At 37.5% G+C, this 14078-nt stretch overlaps 1 protein-coding gene across 6 annotated transcripts in view; it reads right to left on the bottom strand.

The window, feature by feature from the left end:
* The window catches only part of RAP1GDS1 (Rap1 GTPase-GDP dissociation stimulator 1), a 172965-nt gene that overhangs the window by 17950 nt on the left and 140937 nt on the right, over nt 1-14078 (bottom strand). For 5 of the 6 annotated variants that reach the window (XM_025385352.1, XM_025385355.1, XM_025385357.1 and 2 more), the window contains 5 exons: nt 8586-8729; nt 7664-7795; nt 6386-6520; nt 5028-5153; nt 3800-3939 (listed from right to left, as the gene is read on the bottom strand). In XM_025385352.1, coding sequence (XP_025241137.1) covers nt 3800-3939; nt 5028-5153; nt 6386-6520; nt 7664-7795; nt 8586-8729 — 677 coding nt within the window. The remainder of the gene's footprint in view (nt 1-3799; nt 3940-5027; nt 5154-6385; nt 6521-7663; nt 7796-8585; nt 8730-14078) is intronic. The other variant, XM_025385354.1, reaches the window with a different exon arrangement.

Genomic DNA, 14078 nt, shown 5'->3' with positions numbered 1-14078 from the left:
GTGAGTCCTTACGTGTTGGGTAAGTCTCTTAAAGGCAGCAGATAGTTGGTTAGTAAATTCTTATCTATTCTGCAATTCTGTATCTTTTAGTGGAGCATTTAGGCCATTTACATTCAATGTTAGTATTGAGATGTGAGGTCCTATTCCATTCATCATGCTATCTGTTGCCTGTATACCCTCCCAATTTTTTAAATTGTATTTTTGTTTTGTAGGTCCTGTGAGATTTATGCTTTAAAGAGGTTCTGTTTTGATGTGTTTCCAGGATTTAAGATTTAGGGCTCCTTTTAGCAGTTCTTGTCGTGCTGGCTTGGTAGTGGTGAATTCTCTCAGCATTTGTTTGTCTGAAAAACACTGTATCTTTCCTTCATTTATGAAGCTTAGTTTCACTGGATACAAATTCTTGGCTGATAATTGTTTTGTCTAAGGAGACTGAAGATAGGGACCCAATAATTTCTAGCATGTAGCGGTTCTGCTGAGCAATCTGCTGTTAAGTTGATAGGTTTTCCTTTATAGGTTACCTTGTGCTTTTGCCTCACAGCTCTGAAGATTCTTTCCTTTGTCTTAACTTGAGATAACCTGATGACAATATGCCTAGGCAATGATCTTTTTTTGCAATGAATTTCCCAGGTGTTCTCTGAGCTTCTTGTACTTGGATGTCTAGGTCTCTAGCAAGACCAGGGAAGTTTTCCTTGATTATTCCCCCAAGTATGTTTTCCAAGTTTTTTTTTTTTGAGACAGAGTCTTGGGAGTCTTGCTCTGTCACCCAGGCTGGAGTGCAGTGGTACGATTTTGGCTCACTGCAACCTCCGCTTCCCGGGTTCAACCAATTCTCCTGCTTCAGCCTCCCTAGTAGCTGGGATTACAGGTGCGTGCCACCATGCCTGGCTAATTTTTGTATTTTTAGTAGAGATGGGGTTTCACCATGTTGGCCAGGCTGGTCTGGAACTCCTGACCACAATGATCCGCCTACGTTGGCCTCCCAAAGTGCTGGGATTAGAGGCGTGAGCCAATGCACTTTTCTAAACTTTTAGATTTCTCTTCTTCTTCAAATGCCAACGGTGTTTAAGATTTTTTTTGCGTTGTGTGTGTGTGTGTGTGTGTGTGTGTGTGTGTGTTTTTAAGCTCATCAGCTATTGTTAGTGTTAATGCATTTTATGTGTGGCCCAAGACAATTCTTTTTCCAATATGGCCCAGGGAAATCCAAATGATTATACACCCCTGCAAACCAATGGTGGAGATTCTCTTGGAGTAGAGCAAAAAGATTAAGGGTAATGACTCCAAAGAGCATGGGTGAGTGGGCAAGTTTAGGGAGTGTTAGCTGCACCTCTTCCTATCGTGTTTTATTTTGTTGAATGGCATAATCCAATCTGGTGGTTAACCCCAAACTTGGAATTAGCTCTAAAACTACCTCCTCCTTTAATTCTACTTTGAATCTGTCAATTCTACCACCCATATCTTTCTCAATTCTGTCTCTTCTTTTCCATCCTCACTGCTTCTAGTTGAATAACCCATATGAAATTTGTTTCAAAAATGGCTGAGTATCAGCAATTTCAAGTTGCTTAACTCAAAACCTTAATTCAGTCCTTTATCAACTCTCATATATATTTTTGCAATAACTGTTCTTTCTACCCCCTTTAAACCCTAGAGACATCTTTCTAAAGAAAACTAAATGGCTGGGTGTGGTGGCTCACACCTGTAATCCCAGCACTTTGGAAGGCTGAGGTGGGCGGATCACCTCAGGTCAGGAGTTCAAGACCAGCCTGACCAAAATGGAGAAACCCTGTCTCTACTAAAAATACAAAATTAGCCGAGCATGGTGGTGTATGCCTGTGATCCCAGCTACTCAGGAGGCTGAGGCAGGAGGACTGCTTGAATCCGGGAGGAGGAGGTTGCAGTGAGTGGAGATCGTGCCATTGCACTCCAGCCCGAGCAACAAGAGTGAAACTCTGTCTCAAAAAAACCCCGAAAAAACAAAAACCCAAATAATGGCAACTTCCTGCTTAAAATCCTTTAAGTGCTCCAGAATTCTCTACAGAATCAAGTCCATACACCTTAACTTGGCATATAATTTACTTAATTCCCAGTTTTCAACCTCTCTGGCCACTGTCTCTCTCCACACTCTATGTTCTAGCAATACTGCTTTATTTGCAGTTTCCTTCTAAAATTATGCTGTTTTACATCTCTGTACTTTTTGTACATCCTGTTGTCTTTGCCTGAAAAGGCCCTTTCCTTCATTCTCTTTCCCTTTCCTCCTGAGAGATTCCTAGTTAGCCCCTAAAATAGCACTCCTTCTATGACACCATCCCAGACCACTCAGACAGTGTGTTAGTCTTTCTTTCCTCTGTTACATCCGAATAGCATATGTAGCTTTAATGCTGTACTTAAGCTAGCTGTTTTTATGTCTGTCCCCTCAATAGATAGTTAATTCCTTTATAGAAACACTATTTTGTAGTATTTACACTGCAAGAACTCAAATATTAACTGTTAAATGAACAAATGGGCATGAGAGAACAGTTATGATGGAGAAGGGGTGAAAGGCATACCAACGAAGCCATTTTGCTATTCTCTCTTGATAACTTCCGCTTTGCCAACATACTACTTGGTCCTGTGTCAGGGAAAATGTATAAGATTTTAGGGTGGTCTGGGTGAGACAGGTAATAGGAAGGTCCTAGTTAACAGCTGCTTTTCCCCAGGGAAAGTTCTCAAGATTTAGCATCTGATGGAGAAGAACACTCCTGAGGCTAACCAGCTGGGATGGCTATTATGGTGAAGTGAATTATTTATATGAAAGAGATTTATACAAGTCAAGAACAGTTTTAGTTTTACGCTTTTTCTCTTGGCATCTTCTTATCTGTTCTAAAAATAAATGAAAACATCTGGTGGGTTTGAGTTCTAAACTTTCTCCTCATATATAATCACTACTGAAGTTGTATAAGAGAAATGACTGAAAGGGTCACCTTAGAAAACAGTATTAAAGGCTGGGCATGATGGCTCATGCCTGTAATCCCAGCACTTTGGGAAGCCGAGGCAGGCGGATCATGAGGTCAGGAGTTCGAGGCCAGCCTGGCCAACATGGTAAAACCCCATCTCTACTAAAAATACAAAAATTAGCCGAGCGTGGTGGCGCCTGCCTGTAATCCCTGCTACTCTGGAGGCTGAGGCAGGAGAATTGCTTGAACCTGGGAGGTAGAGGTTGCAGTGAGCCGAGGTTGTACCACTGCACTCTAGCCTGGGCGACAGAACAAGACTCAGTCTCAAAAAAAAAAGAAAGAAAAGAAAAAAACAGTATTTAAAAAATTTAAAAATCATATAATCTAGATACTAAATCAGCTGCTGAACTGCTGGCCTGGGTACTCACTATTGTGATCTTTGAAACAGCTCATCTGTTCATTTATTGGTTATCTACCATGTGCCAGAAAGCTGCACAGTCACAAGAATGGATTTTTTTCTAACTCTGTGAGCTCTGGACATCATATACTATCTAGATATCATTTAATTTCTAAATTCTAAATATCAGTAGCCTGCATGGTCAATGCCCGGCACAAAGAAATGTTTGACACTAATGCTGGTAATGGTGGTGGTAAAAGTAATAACAACAATAGCACCAGCAACAGCAACCCCCATTTACTGAGTGTTTCCTATATCCCATGTACCAGCTAAGCATATTATACACATGATCTCACTGAATCTTCACAATACTTTCAGGTAAATATTATCCCAGTTGTTAGGACCTACAATGCTGGGTTTCTGAAAAAGACGCTCTGAAGTTTTCTAGTGAACAGTTTCCTCTGGAACTTACTTTTGATTTACTGTGTCGTATAAGGGCAGACAGCAGTCTATTTGACTCCCCCATCACACCAGCATGATCTTTGGCTTCACACCATTCCACCAAACGCTCCACTAACTTAACATTCTTTCCCAGTTGTTCAGCAGCTTCTGCTATAGGAAAGAAGGCAAACCAAGGAATGAATCACTAACAGACAATCAGCTGAAGTAATTCGTAAAGATTTAAGAGTGTGAAGGAGAAATACATCTAAAAAAACACAGCACAACAATTTCATTAAAGCTGGAACTGCAAATACTCCTTATGTGACAGGCTATTTGCCTTTTTCTGTAACATTGTGAAATTTTATAGAAAATACAAAAACAAATGATTTCATACTCTTTTGGTTAAGCCTGCTAGTCTGTTAGTGCTCTGGCAGACTATAATGCAGCGTTCTTAGGACTCTATGCAATCAATATAGAAAAGGGTTTAGAATTTAGAAATAAGTAAATAAACATAATTCATTCCTAGGAGTGGTTCTGACTGCTGTTTCTGCAAATAGAAAAATGTTCTCCCTGCCACAAGACAAATTTTTAAGATTTTTGACTGTCACAATAATGAAATTTGATTTCAAAGCCAAGGTGAAAATGGGTATAGAATGCCAAAACACAACGCCCTCCCCTGAAATTGATAATAAAGCAAACTAAAACCAGGATTATAAGAATTAATAAGGAGAGATATGGTATAATTTCTACTTAAAGTCAATAATAGGCTGGGCGTGGTGGCTCACACCTGTAATCCCAGCACTTTGGGAGGCTGAAGTGCGTGGATCGCTTGAGGCCAGGAGTTCAAGAGCGGCCTGGGCAACAAGCCCCATCTCTAGTGAAATTCCAAAAACAATTAGCCAGGAGATGTGGAGCATGCCTGTAATCCTAGCCACTCAGGAGGCTGAGGCAGGAAAATTGCTTGAACCCAGGAGGTGGAAGTTGCAGTGAGCTGAGGTCACACCACTGCACTCCGGCCTGGGTGACAGAACAAGACTCTGTCTCAAAAATAAATAAATAATAGTTATAAATAAATAAATAATCAATTATAACAAGCACAAAAATTAACAAATGGAGTTCCAAAACTAATTTTTTAATCTTTTATTTGCTATTTTTTATGATTACATAATCCTGAAAGTGAGAAACAAGTCTTTTTTCAACTAGAAGCACATTAAGACTATCATACCAAAAATGCAAGTTGGGGAAAACATTTCTTTTACCTTGTGCATCTATTAACATTCTTAATGTTCCCAGAAGTTTGAACTGAACAGGGGGCATTTCAGATTTAAGAAATTTCAAAACTGCCTCTGTGACCCCAGCTGATAACATCTTTGCTTTATTTATAACTGTAGAAAAAGAGAGACTATGGTTAAAATGGTATTAGCATTCCTGTTGATAAACATTCAATTCAATACAGGTTTATTGAGTATCTTTAAGATCCATGTTATATTTTTCCATTTAGAAACAATTCTGTCACTTTTTTGTCAATTTTAAGAATGGAATTCAGTTGTTTATGTGTGTGTCCGTATCCTATTTGTGTATAAGCGGATAACAGACAATATCATAATTTTTATGACAATATCATGGCTTTTTAAACCCAATCCGAAACATTTACTTACACAGTTACCCTCTTACAACAATAAAGCACAATTCCGTTTTTGATCCAACTGTGTTAATATAAATGTTATAGACATTAATAAATGTTACTATCCTATATAAACCAAATGAATTCAAATGGATTAGATCATCATGTAATTGTACTATTTCATCTAACCAAATATTTATTTTTAGAAAGTAGAATAAAAGAATAGTTTTAACTATCTTCTGTTGTATCTTCCATAATAATGTGATTTCATGACTTCCAAAGGCACATTAAGGCTATTTTAAAATATTGTACGTCTGCTCATGGAAAAACACCACCAACAACTGAAAGTCATTCTTGAGGGGACTCTGTTAATTGATGTCATTATTCTACCTCAACTAAAGATACTTAAGGCCTGGTGCAGTAGCTCTCACCTGTAATCCCGGCACTTTGGGAGGCCAAGGTGGGCGGACTGCTTGAGCCCAGGAGTTCAAGACCAGTCTAAGCAACATAGTGAGATCCTGTTTCTACAAAAAATAAAAAATCAGCTGGGCATGGTGGCACATGCCTGCAGTCCCTGTTACTCAGGAGGCTGAGATGGGAGGATAACTTGAGCCCAGAAGGTAGAGGCTGTGGTGAGCCAGGATTGCATCACTGCACGCTAGCCTGGCTGACAGAGTGAGACCCCCATCTCAAAAAAACAAAAACAAAAAACCGCAAAAAAGCTTAACTATACAACATGATGAAAATCTAAGAATTCACACAAGGTAACAGGATATCTGAATGAAGGCAGAGATTATTCTTGTACAGTCTCACAAAACTTATTTAACATATGATCTCCATTTATTAGCATGAAAAAATGTAAACAATGTGAAGACTATTTTTTCTTTTTAATTTTCTTCATCAGAGCAGGTTCACAAATCACATACAGTAAATAGCTTCCCCAAATGATGGATTTTATTTTTTACATAGCTGACTTCTATTCTTAAGTCTTACCTGGAATGGCCAGGTTTCTGAGGGCACTTAGTGCTGCATGCTGTACTGTTACATTTCCATCTTCTACATGTCTGTCCAGTAAATCCATAAGTTTTTCTACAATCCCATTGTCTACCATATGAATACAATTTCCATCTGAAAAAAAAACCACACATCTTTTTCTTCCTCTTTAAAATATCTATAAATATCTTATAATACTGATGTCTGGCTATTATCTACATTAGGGAAAATGGAGGTATACAATAAAATGAATTCCAAATCTTTCTCCCATCAGATTTATAGGTTTTTCTGTTCACTGAGTGAGAAGTATTATAAAAATTCTTAAACTAGATAAAATTTTAAAAATCAGAAAAATTACCAGAAAAATCTTCAGTTTAGAGCCAGATAATATATCAGAAGTAGAAACACATGGTTAGAATGTCCAATATTTTTCATTTATTGTGATGCTTGTGTTCTCCCAATGTTATAGTGATAGTACTCTACCTTTTGCTATCATGGCTGATACCTAAATTATTTTTCAAACATTTACAAAGCAGAGAGAATATTATAATGAACCACTATTTACCCCATATCTAGTTTCAATAATTATCCATATTATGGCACTCTTACCTCCATTATTAGGGAGTCACTCCCAAAAAGGAGAAGTAAAAATAGAGTAAGTCAGCCATTATAATATATACCAACAGTTCGTATTGGAAGATGATTAAACTAAAAAGAAAAATAAACTGTATTTCCTAGACACAGTATATTTCATGAGGAACATAAGAATTAGTTTCTAGACTGTATTTGAGTTTTTTAGTAGTGCCAGATTTCATAACATAGAAGTCGGGTGCCCCCTAAAATATTATTAAACTAAATTAAACATTCTACACAAAGCCAAGGGATTATTCATACTTAAGTTTTATGGGCATAAAAGTATAAGTTGAGGCACAATAATCCTAGAATGAATACTCAATAATTAGATCCAAAATAAAATCACTAGGCAAAAGAAAGCATATGTATACTAGAATGGGATTCAAACTTACTAAGCTCTGAAGTGCCAAGTATTCAAAAGAAGCACTTCATGATCTTTAAACTACTAGAATTTAGTTGAATTGCATAAAATATGTAATTTGTTAGGAATGTCACTATAAGTATTTCAGATTTCTGAAAAGTTAGCAGCATTATACACATATTACAGAACTTCTAAACTGTTCCAGTTTTAGTATATGTGACGGCAAAGCAAAAATAAACAAATACAGAGTATTTGACTAACAAAGGAGGAACTAATATGCTTACCATTTCTGGCAAAATTTGCAATTGCCAATGCTCCAGCAAGCTGTAGCTGGTGGTTATTTGATGGAATCCAAGAAAGTACCCTTTGAAATACACTGCCTTTTCCTCCTTCAAATAACTTCTGCATGGATTCATCTGGAGGTAAATGAAACAAATAGTTAAACAAGAGAAAACTAAGAGTAACAAATTCATATTCTTAGGTGAATATCCAACTGGGAAACTCATACTTCACAAACTGTTACATTCATAATAGGAAAAGTAATGATTCTTTTTATAATAAACTTTTTTTTTTTTTTTTTTTTTTTGAGACGGAGTCTTGCTCTGTCGCCCAGGCTGGAGTGCAGTGGCTGGATCTCAGCTCACTGCAAGCTCCGCCTTCCGGGTTCACACCATTCTCCTGCCTCAGCCTCCCGAGTAGCTGGGACTACAGGCGCCCGCCACCTCGCCCGGCTAGTTTTTTGTATTTTTTTAGTAGAGACGGGGTTTCACCATGTTAGCCAGGATGGTCTCGATCTCCCGACCTCGTGATCCGCCCGTCTCGGCCTCCCAAAGTGCTGGGATTACAGGCTTGAGCCACCGCGCCCGGCCTTATAATAAACTTTTAATAGATACTAGACAATAGAGTTTAGCATTTTTCTAGTCCAAGTCCTAGGGAGCCATCTAGCTTTTCTTTAGTCCCTTGGTGCCAAAGCTATCTCTTCTATGGGACAGCTCTTCAAACGTTGGAAGATGGTGAAGACACTTCTTTTTCGGGTTCGTTATGTCTGGTTCTATCAATGACATGTTTAAGATGTCAAAATCATCACCTCAACAGCAGGTGAGATAGGAATATGAGAAAATGCCTAGGGTAGTATTTACAGAAGAGACAATAAATTAAAAAAAATCTGAAAACAACATTCTTTGGCTGGCATAAATTACAGCTCACCTCCAAGAAGTAATAAAACCATGAGATCTGAACCAGTTTTGAGCTCAGTAATATCATCTTCTTTGTCACTATCCACTTTTTGCTGAACAATCTCTAGTAGACACTCTACCAGGCCTGCTTCAACCAGCTGTAGTTTAATAGCATCTAAAGAACAATGTGAACAAAATAATCAAACTTTGAGATAAAACAGGAGCTCTGGTATAAGAAATCCATTATAAAGAATTATAAGAAACTAAGAAAATGCATGATTTAGATAATACATTTTTGAAACTCAAATCTTCAAAGTAAACTATCTTGACAGTTCAGTTTGAAATTGTCACATTTTTCACAATGTCTTGCAGCATCTAAACAAATTGATACTCAGCTCTGAAGGCAACTAGTGTCACTCCACTATTACTCTAGATACTATGCTCATGTTTAAAGGGCAAGCCATAAAATACTACAAAATAGGGCTGTGCATGGTGGCTCACGCTTGTAATCGTAGTGCCTTGGGAGGCCAAGGTGGGAAGATTGCTTGAGGCCAGGAGTTCAAGGTTAGAGTAAGCTATGACTGTACCACTGCACTCCAGTCTGGACAACAGAGTAAGACCCTGTCTATAAAAATAAATAAATAAATAAATAAATAAATAAATAAATAAAGTCATGTTTTTAAAAAGGGCTTCAGGTTTTCTTTGATTTAAAGCTTTTGGGCGATGGATACATGGTGGTTTACTAAATGCTATTTCTGAATACGTTTCAAAATGTTCATAATAAAAGTTAAAAGAAAATAACTTTGAACCTTTCTGATGGCTAAACATAGCATAAGGTATTTTAGAGACAGAATTTACATCCCAATTATATTTTTAAAACTGATCTTCACAGGAAACTCCACCCCCACATCAAAACTTTTAATTATACTTCTAATATCTTTTTTTTTTTTTTTTTTGAGACGGAGTCTCGCTCTGTCGCCCGGGCTGGAGTGCAGTGGCCGGATCTCAGCTCACTGCAAGCTCCGCCTCCCGGGTTCACGCCATTCTCCGGCCTCAGCCTCCCGAGTAGCTGGGACTACAGACGCCCGCTACCGCGCCCGGCTAGTTTTTTGTATTTCTTAATAGAGACGGGGTTTCACCGTGTTAGCCAGGATGGTCTCGATCTCCTGACCTCGTGATCCGCCCGTCTCGGCCTCCCAAAGTGCTGGGATTACAGGCTTGAGCCACCGCGCCCGGCCTCTAATATCTTTAAGTATTCTTTCATTATAACACTTATTTCATTGAAGAGCTTATATTTGCATCCATATCTGTCTCCAACTATCTCCTAAGCAGATATATGTTGCGGGAAGTCAGGGACCCTGAACAGAGGACTGGCTGGAGCCGTGGCAGAAAAACATAAATTGTGAGGAGTTCATGGACATTTATCAGTTCCCAAATAATACTCTTATAATTTCTTATGCCTGTTTTTACTTTAATCTCTTAATCCTGTTATCTTCATAAGCTGAGAATGTACATCACCTCAGGACCACTATTGTACAAATCAATTGTAGAACATGTGTGTTTGAACAAGATGAAATCTGATTGTAAAACATGGGTGTTTGAACAATATGAAATCAGTGCACCTTGAAAACGAACAGAATAACAGCGATTTTGGGGATCAAGGGAAGACAACCAAAGGTCTGACTGCCTGCGGGGTCAGGCAGAATAGAGCCATATTTTTCTTCTTGCAGAGCGCCTATAAATGGATGTGCAAGTAGGAGAGATATCACTGAATTCTTTTTCCAGCAAGGAATATTCATAATTAATACCCTGGGGAAGGAACTGCATTCCTGGGAGGAGGTCTATAAACGGCCGCTCTGGGAGTGTCTGTCTTATGTGGTAGAGATAAGGACTGAAATATGCCCTGGTCTCCTGCAGTACCCTCAGTCTTATTAGGGTGGGGAAAAGATCCCGCCCTGGTAAATCTGAGGTCAGACCAGTTCTTGCTCTCGAACCCTGTTTTCTGTTGTTTAAGATGTTTATCAAGACAATACGTGCATAGCCGAACATAGACCCTCATCAGTAATTCTAATTTTGCCCTTTGCCTTGTGATCTTTACTGCCCTTTAATCTTTGTGACCTACTCCCTGTATACCCCTTCCCCTTTTGAAATCCCTAATAAAAACTTGCTGGTTTTGTGGCTCAGGAGACATCACAGACCTACTGATATGGGATGTGGAGGCCCAGCTGTAAAATTCCTCTGTTTGTACTCTTTCTCTTTATTTCTCAGATGGGCCAACACTTAGGGAAAACAGAAAGAACCTACATTGAAACATTGGGGGCTGGTTCCCCAGATAGATACACCTTACTCATCTTTGTATTTTAACCTAAACTGGCCTATCTAAATGCTTTGAGTGTACTTGATACGCCTTAAGATAAATGCTAATCAACTGACATGAAAAATACATTTGCAACACAAATTTTTTGTTTAAGAGACAGCATCTTGCTCTGTTGCCCAGGCTGCAGTGCAGTGGTGTGATCATAGCTCATTGCATCCTTGAATTCCTGGGCTCAAGCAATACTCCTATCTCAGCCTCCTGAGTAGCTGGGACTAAAAGTGCATGCCACCATGCCTGGCTAATTTTTAAACTTTTTTGTAGAGAAAGGGTCTTGCTATGTTGCCTAGGCTGGGCTTGAACTCCTGGCCTCAAGTAGTCTTCCTGCCTTGGTCTCTCAAAGTGCTAGGATTACAGGCATGAGCCACTACCTGGCCAGAAACTTTTAAATTTAAATTTTATTTTTTTAGTTGGATTTTATTTTAGTCATTGGTTTCCCTAAACTGTATATGCATCCATATATGGCAATGGCAGCTTCACCTTATCATTTAGGAAAAATAAAGACTTGTAAAAATAAATACTTAAGACTTTCAGGCAATTTTAATGTGTTAAAATTTGGCGTTTTTGAATCACTAGGATCACTGTTCTTCTTTTGAATATTATCTCAGAATACACAGAGTATTCAACCTGGAATATTTCTTTAAAAGGTATACTTGCACTGTGCCATGCTAAAAGTAGGGCGTTTCCTTGGTTACAGAATGCTAGGGCTAGAGATGTGTGGCGACTAGAATTAAAAACTATGATGAAAAAACCTTAAAAATACTAAAAACCTTGAACTACACAAATCCCTACTTCTAATGCTGAAATCACTCTCCTTTGTGTACTGAGAAAATCAAGGATGATACATGCAAAAAATTAGTCCAAAAATATGCCTTCAATGGTATCATTCTATCCATTGTGCAATTATAAAACAGATGTGAAGGCACAGGGGAAAACAGTAATAAACATATTGTTATTTTGAAATACTGCAAGGAAAGTTACAGGTAATTTTATGACATAAAAGTGACTGAAGGTCACAATAAAGTTTTCACTTTGCCAAAACGCCAATGAGATGAAAAACCAATTTCTCCCTAAAACATAGGACCTAAGACATTTAAGAAATTTTAAATGTGTCAATATTGTAGTTTTAACATTTTAATCAATTATTTTTTTTGAGACAGGGTCTTGCTCTGTTGCCCAGGCTGGTCTTGAACTCCTGGGGTCAAGCAATCCTCCTGCCTTGGCCTCTGAAAGTGCTGGAATTACAGGTATAAGCCATCACACCCAACCTAAATGTGTCAATGTTAAAGTTTACAGATGATCTCATAATTTGACTGAAATCAAATACTTGAAAACAAATATATGGAACGCTTAAACTACCTTAAATAGGATTAGCAACACATTCTGCCAAAGCAGACAGCCCAGCACATTTACCAAAACCATTCTGTCCAAGGACATGTATCTTTATCACCACTGTTTACACACACATGTACAAATGTACACATGTATGTATCACGTATGCATCATATACAGGTATTTTAAAACTTTTTTTAAAGAGTGGAAGAAAACCACAAATGCAGAGAAGTGCATAAAATATGCAAGTTAAGTTTAATATATTATTAGAAAGCAAATAACCATGGATCTATCACCTAGATCAAGAAATTCATTACCAACAACTCAGGAAGCCTATCTCTACATTTCTGTTTCTGATAACAAACCCCTTCCTTCATTCATCTCAAATTATCTTGATTATTATGGCAATCACTTCTATACTTTCGTTTTACCAAGTAAACAATCATTCCTAAAAACTACAATTTAGTTTTACTTTTTTTTTTTACTTTATATAAATTGAATCATACAATATGTATTTTTCAGTGTTGGCTTTTTCCTTTCAACATGATGAGATTCATCCACAGTAATAGTTATAGCTGTCTTCATTCCTTTTCATAACTCTATATTTTTCCATTATATTAATATCCTATGATTTATTCATTCTGTTAATGGATATTGGTTGTTTCCAATTTTTCATTATAAATAATGCTGCTCTGAACATTCCTGTGTGTGTGTGTGTATATATATATATATATATGTTCCTGTGTATATATATACACACACACACACACACAAACACACATACATACACATATATATGGGCATCAAATTGTTCATAATATCCTCTTAATAGCTGTAAGACCTGTGGTAAGGTCTCCTCCTCTTGCATTCTTAATTTTGGTTAATTATGCTTTCTCTCTCTTTTCATTTATGAATCTGACTAGGGGTTTATCAATTCCAATGTCTTTTCAGACTCAACTGTAGCAATTATATGTTTGTGTTGCACTGTATGTTTTCCATTTTATTTCAGCTCTTTACATTTCCTTCCTTCTGCTTATTATTATTATTTTTTAAAATTTCAATAGCTTTAGTGGTTTTTGGTTACATGGATGAATAATATAGTGGCGAAGTCTAGGATTTTTAGGGCACCCGTCATTGAATAATGTACACTGTACCCAAAAAGTAGTTTTTTACTCCTTACCCCCTCATCTCACTCCCTCCATCCTTCTGTCTCCAAAGTCCATTCTACCACTCTGTATGCCTTTGTGTACCTAGAGCATAGCTCCCACTTATGAGAATAGGTGACATTTGGTTACTTCACTTAGAATTAATGCCCTCCAATTAAGTTGCTGCAAAAGACATTATTTCATTCTTTTTTATAGCTGAGTAGTATTCCATGGTATGTGTGTGTGTGTATACACACCCCATTTTCTTTATCCACTCATCCACTGATGGACACTTAGGTTGATTCCCTATCTTTTCTTCTGCTTTTTAAAAGAATATATATTACTTGTGGATTTTGTCAACATTGTTGTATTTTATTCCAGTTAACTACTAAATTTTTTTTTTTGTAGATTTAGGGAGTACAAGTGAAGATTAACAAAATTAATAGACTACTAGCTACATTAACAAAAAAAAGAGAAGATTCAAATAAGCACAATCAGAAACAATAAAGGTGACATTATAGCTGCTACCACAGAAATACAAAAGATTATCAGAGACTACTATGAGCATATTCACACAAATTGGGAGGTGAGGATTGAAAAATTACCTTTTGGGTTTTTGGGTTTATATTTTCTTTCCCCTAAATTCCTGAGATGAATACTGAGCTCACTGATT

The sequence above is a fragment of the Theropithecus gelada genome, chromosome 5, assembly GCF_003255815.1.
Source record: "Theropithecus gelada isolate Dixy chromosome 5, Tgel_1.0, whole genome shotgun sequence".
NCBI classification, from domain to species: domain Eukaryota; kingdom Metazoa; phylum Chordata; class Mammalia; order Primates; family Cercopithecidae; genus Theropithecus; species Theropithecus gelada.
Note: the sequence above shows the minus strand (reverse complement) of the source record. Positions and strands in the feature narration are given on the sequence as shown.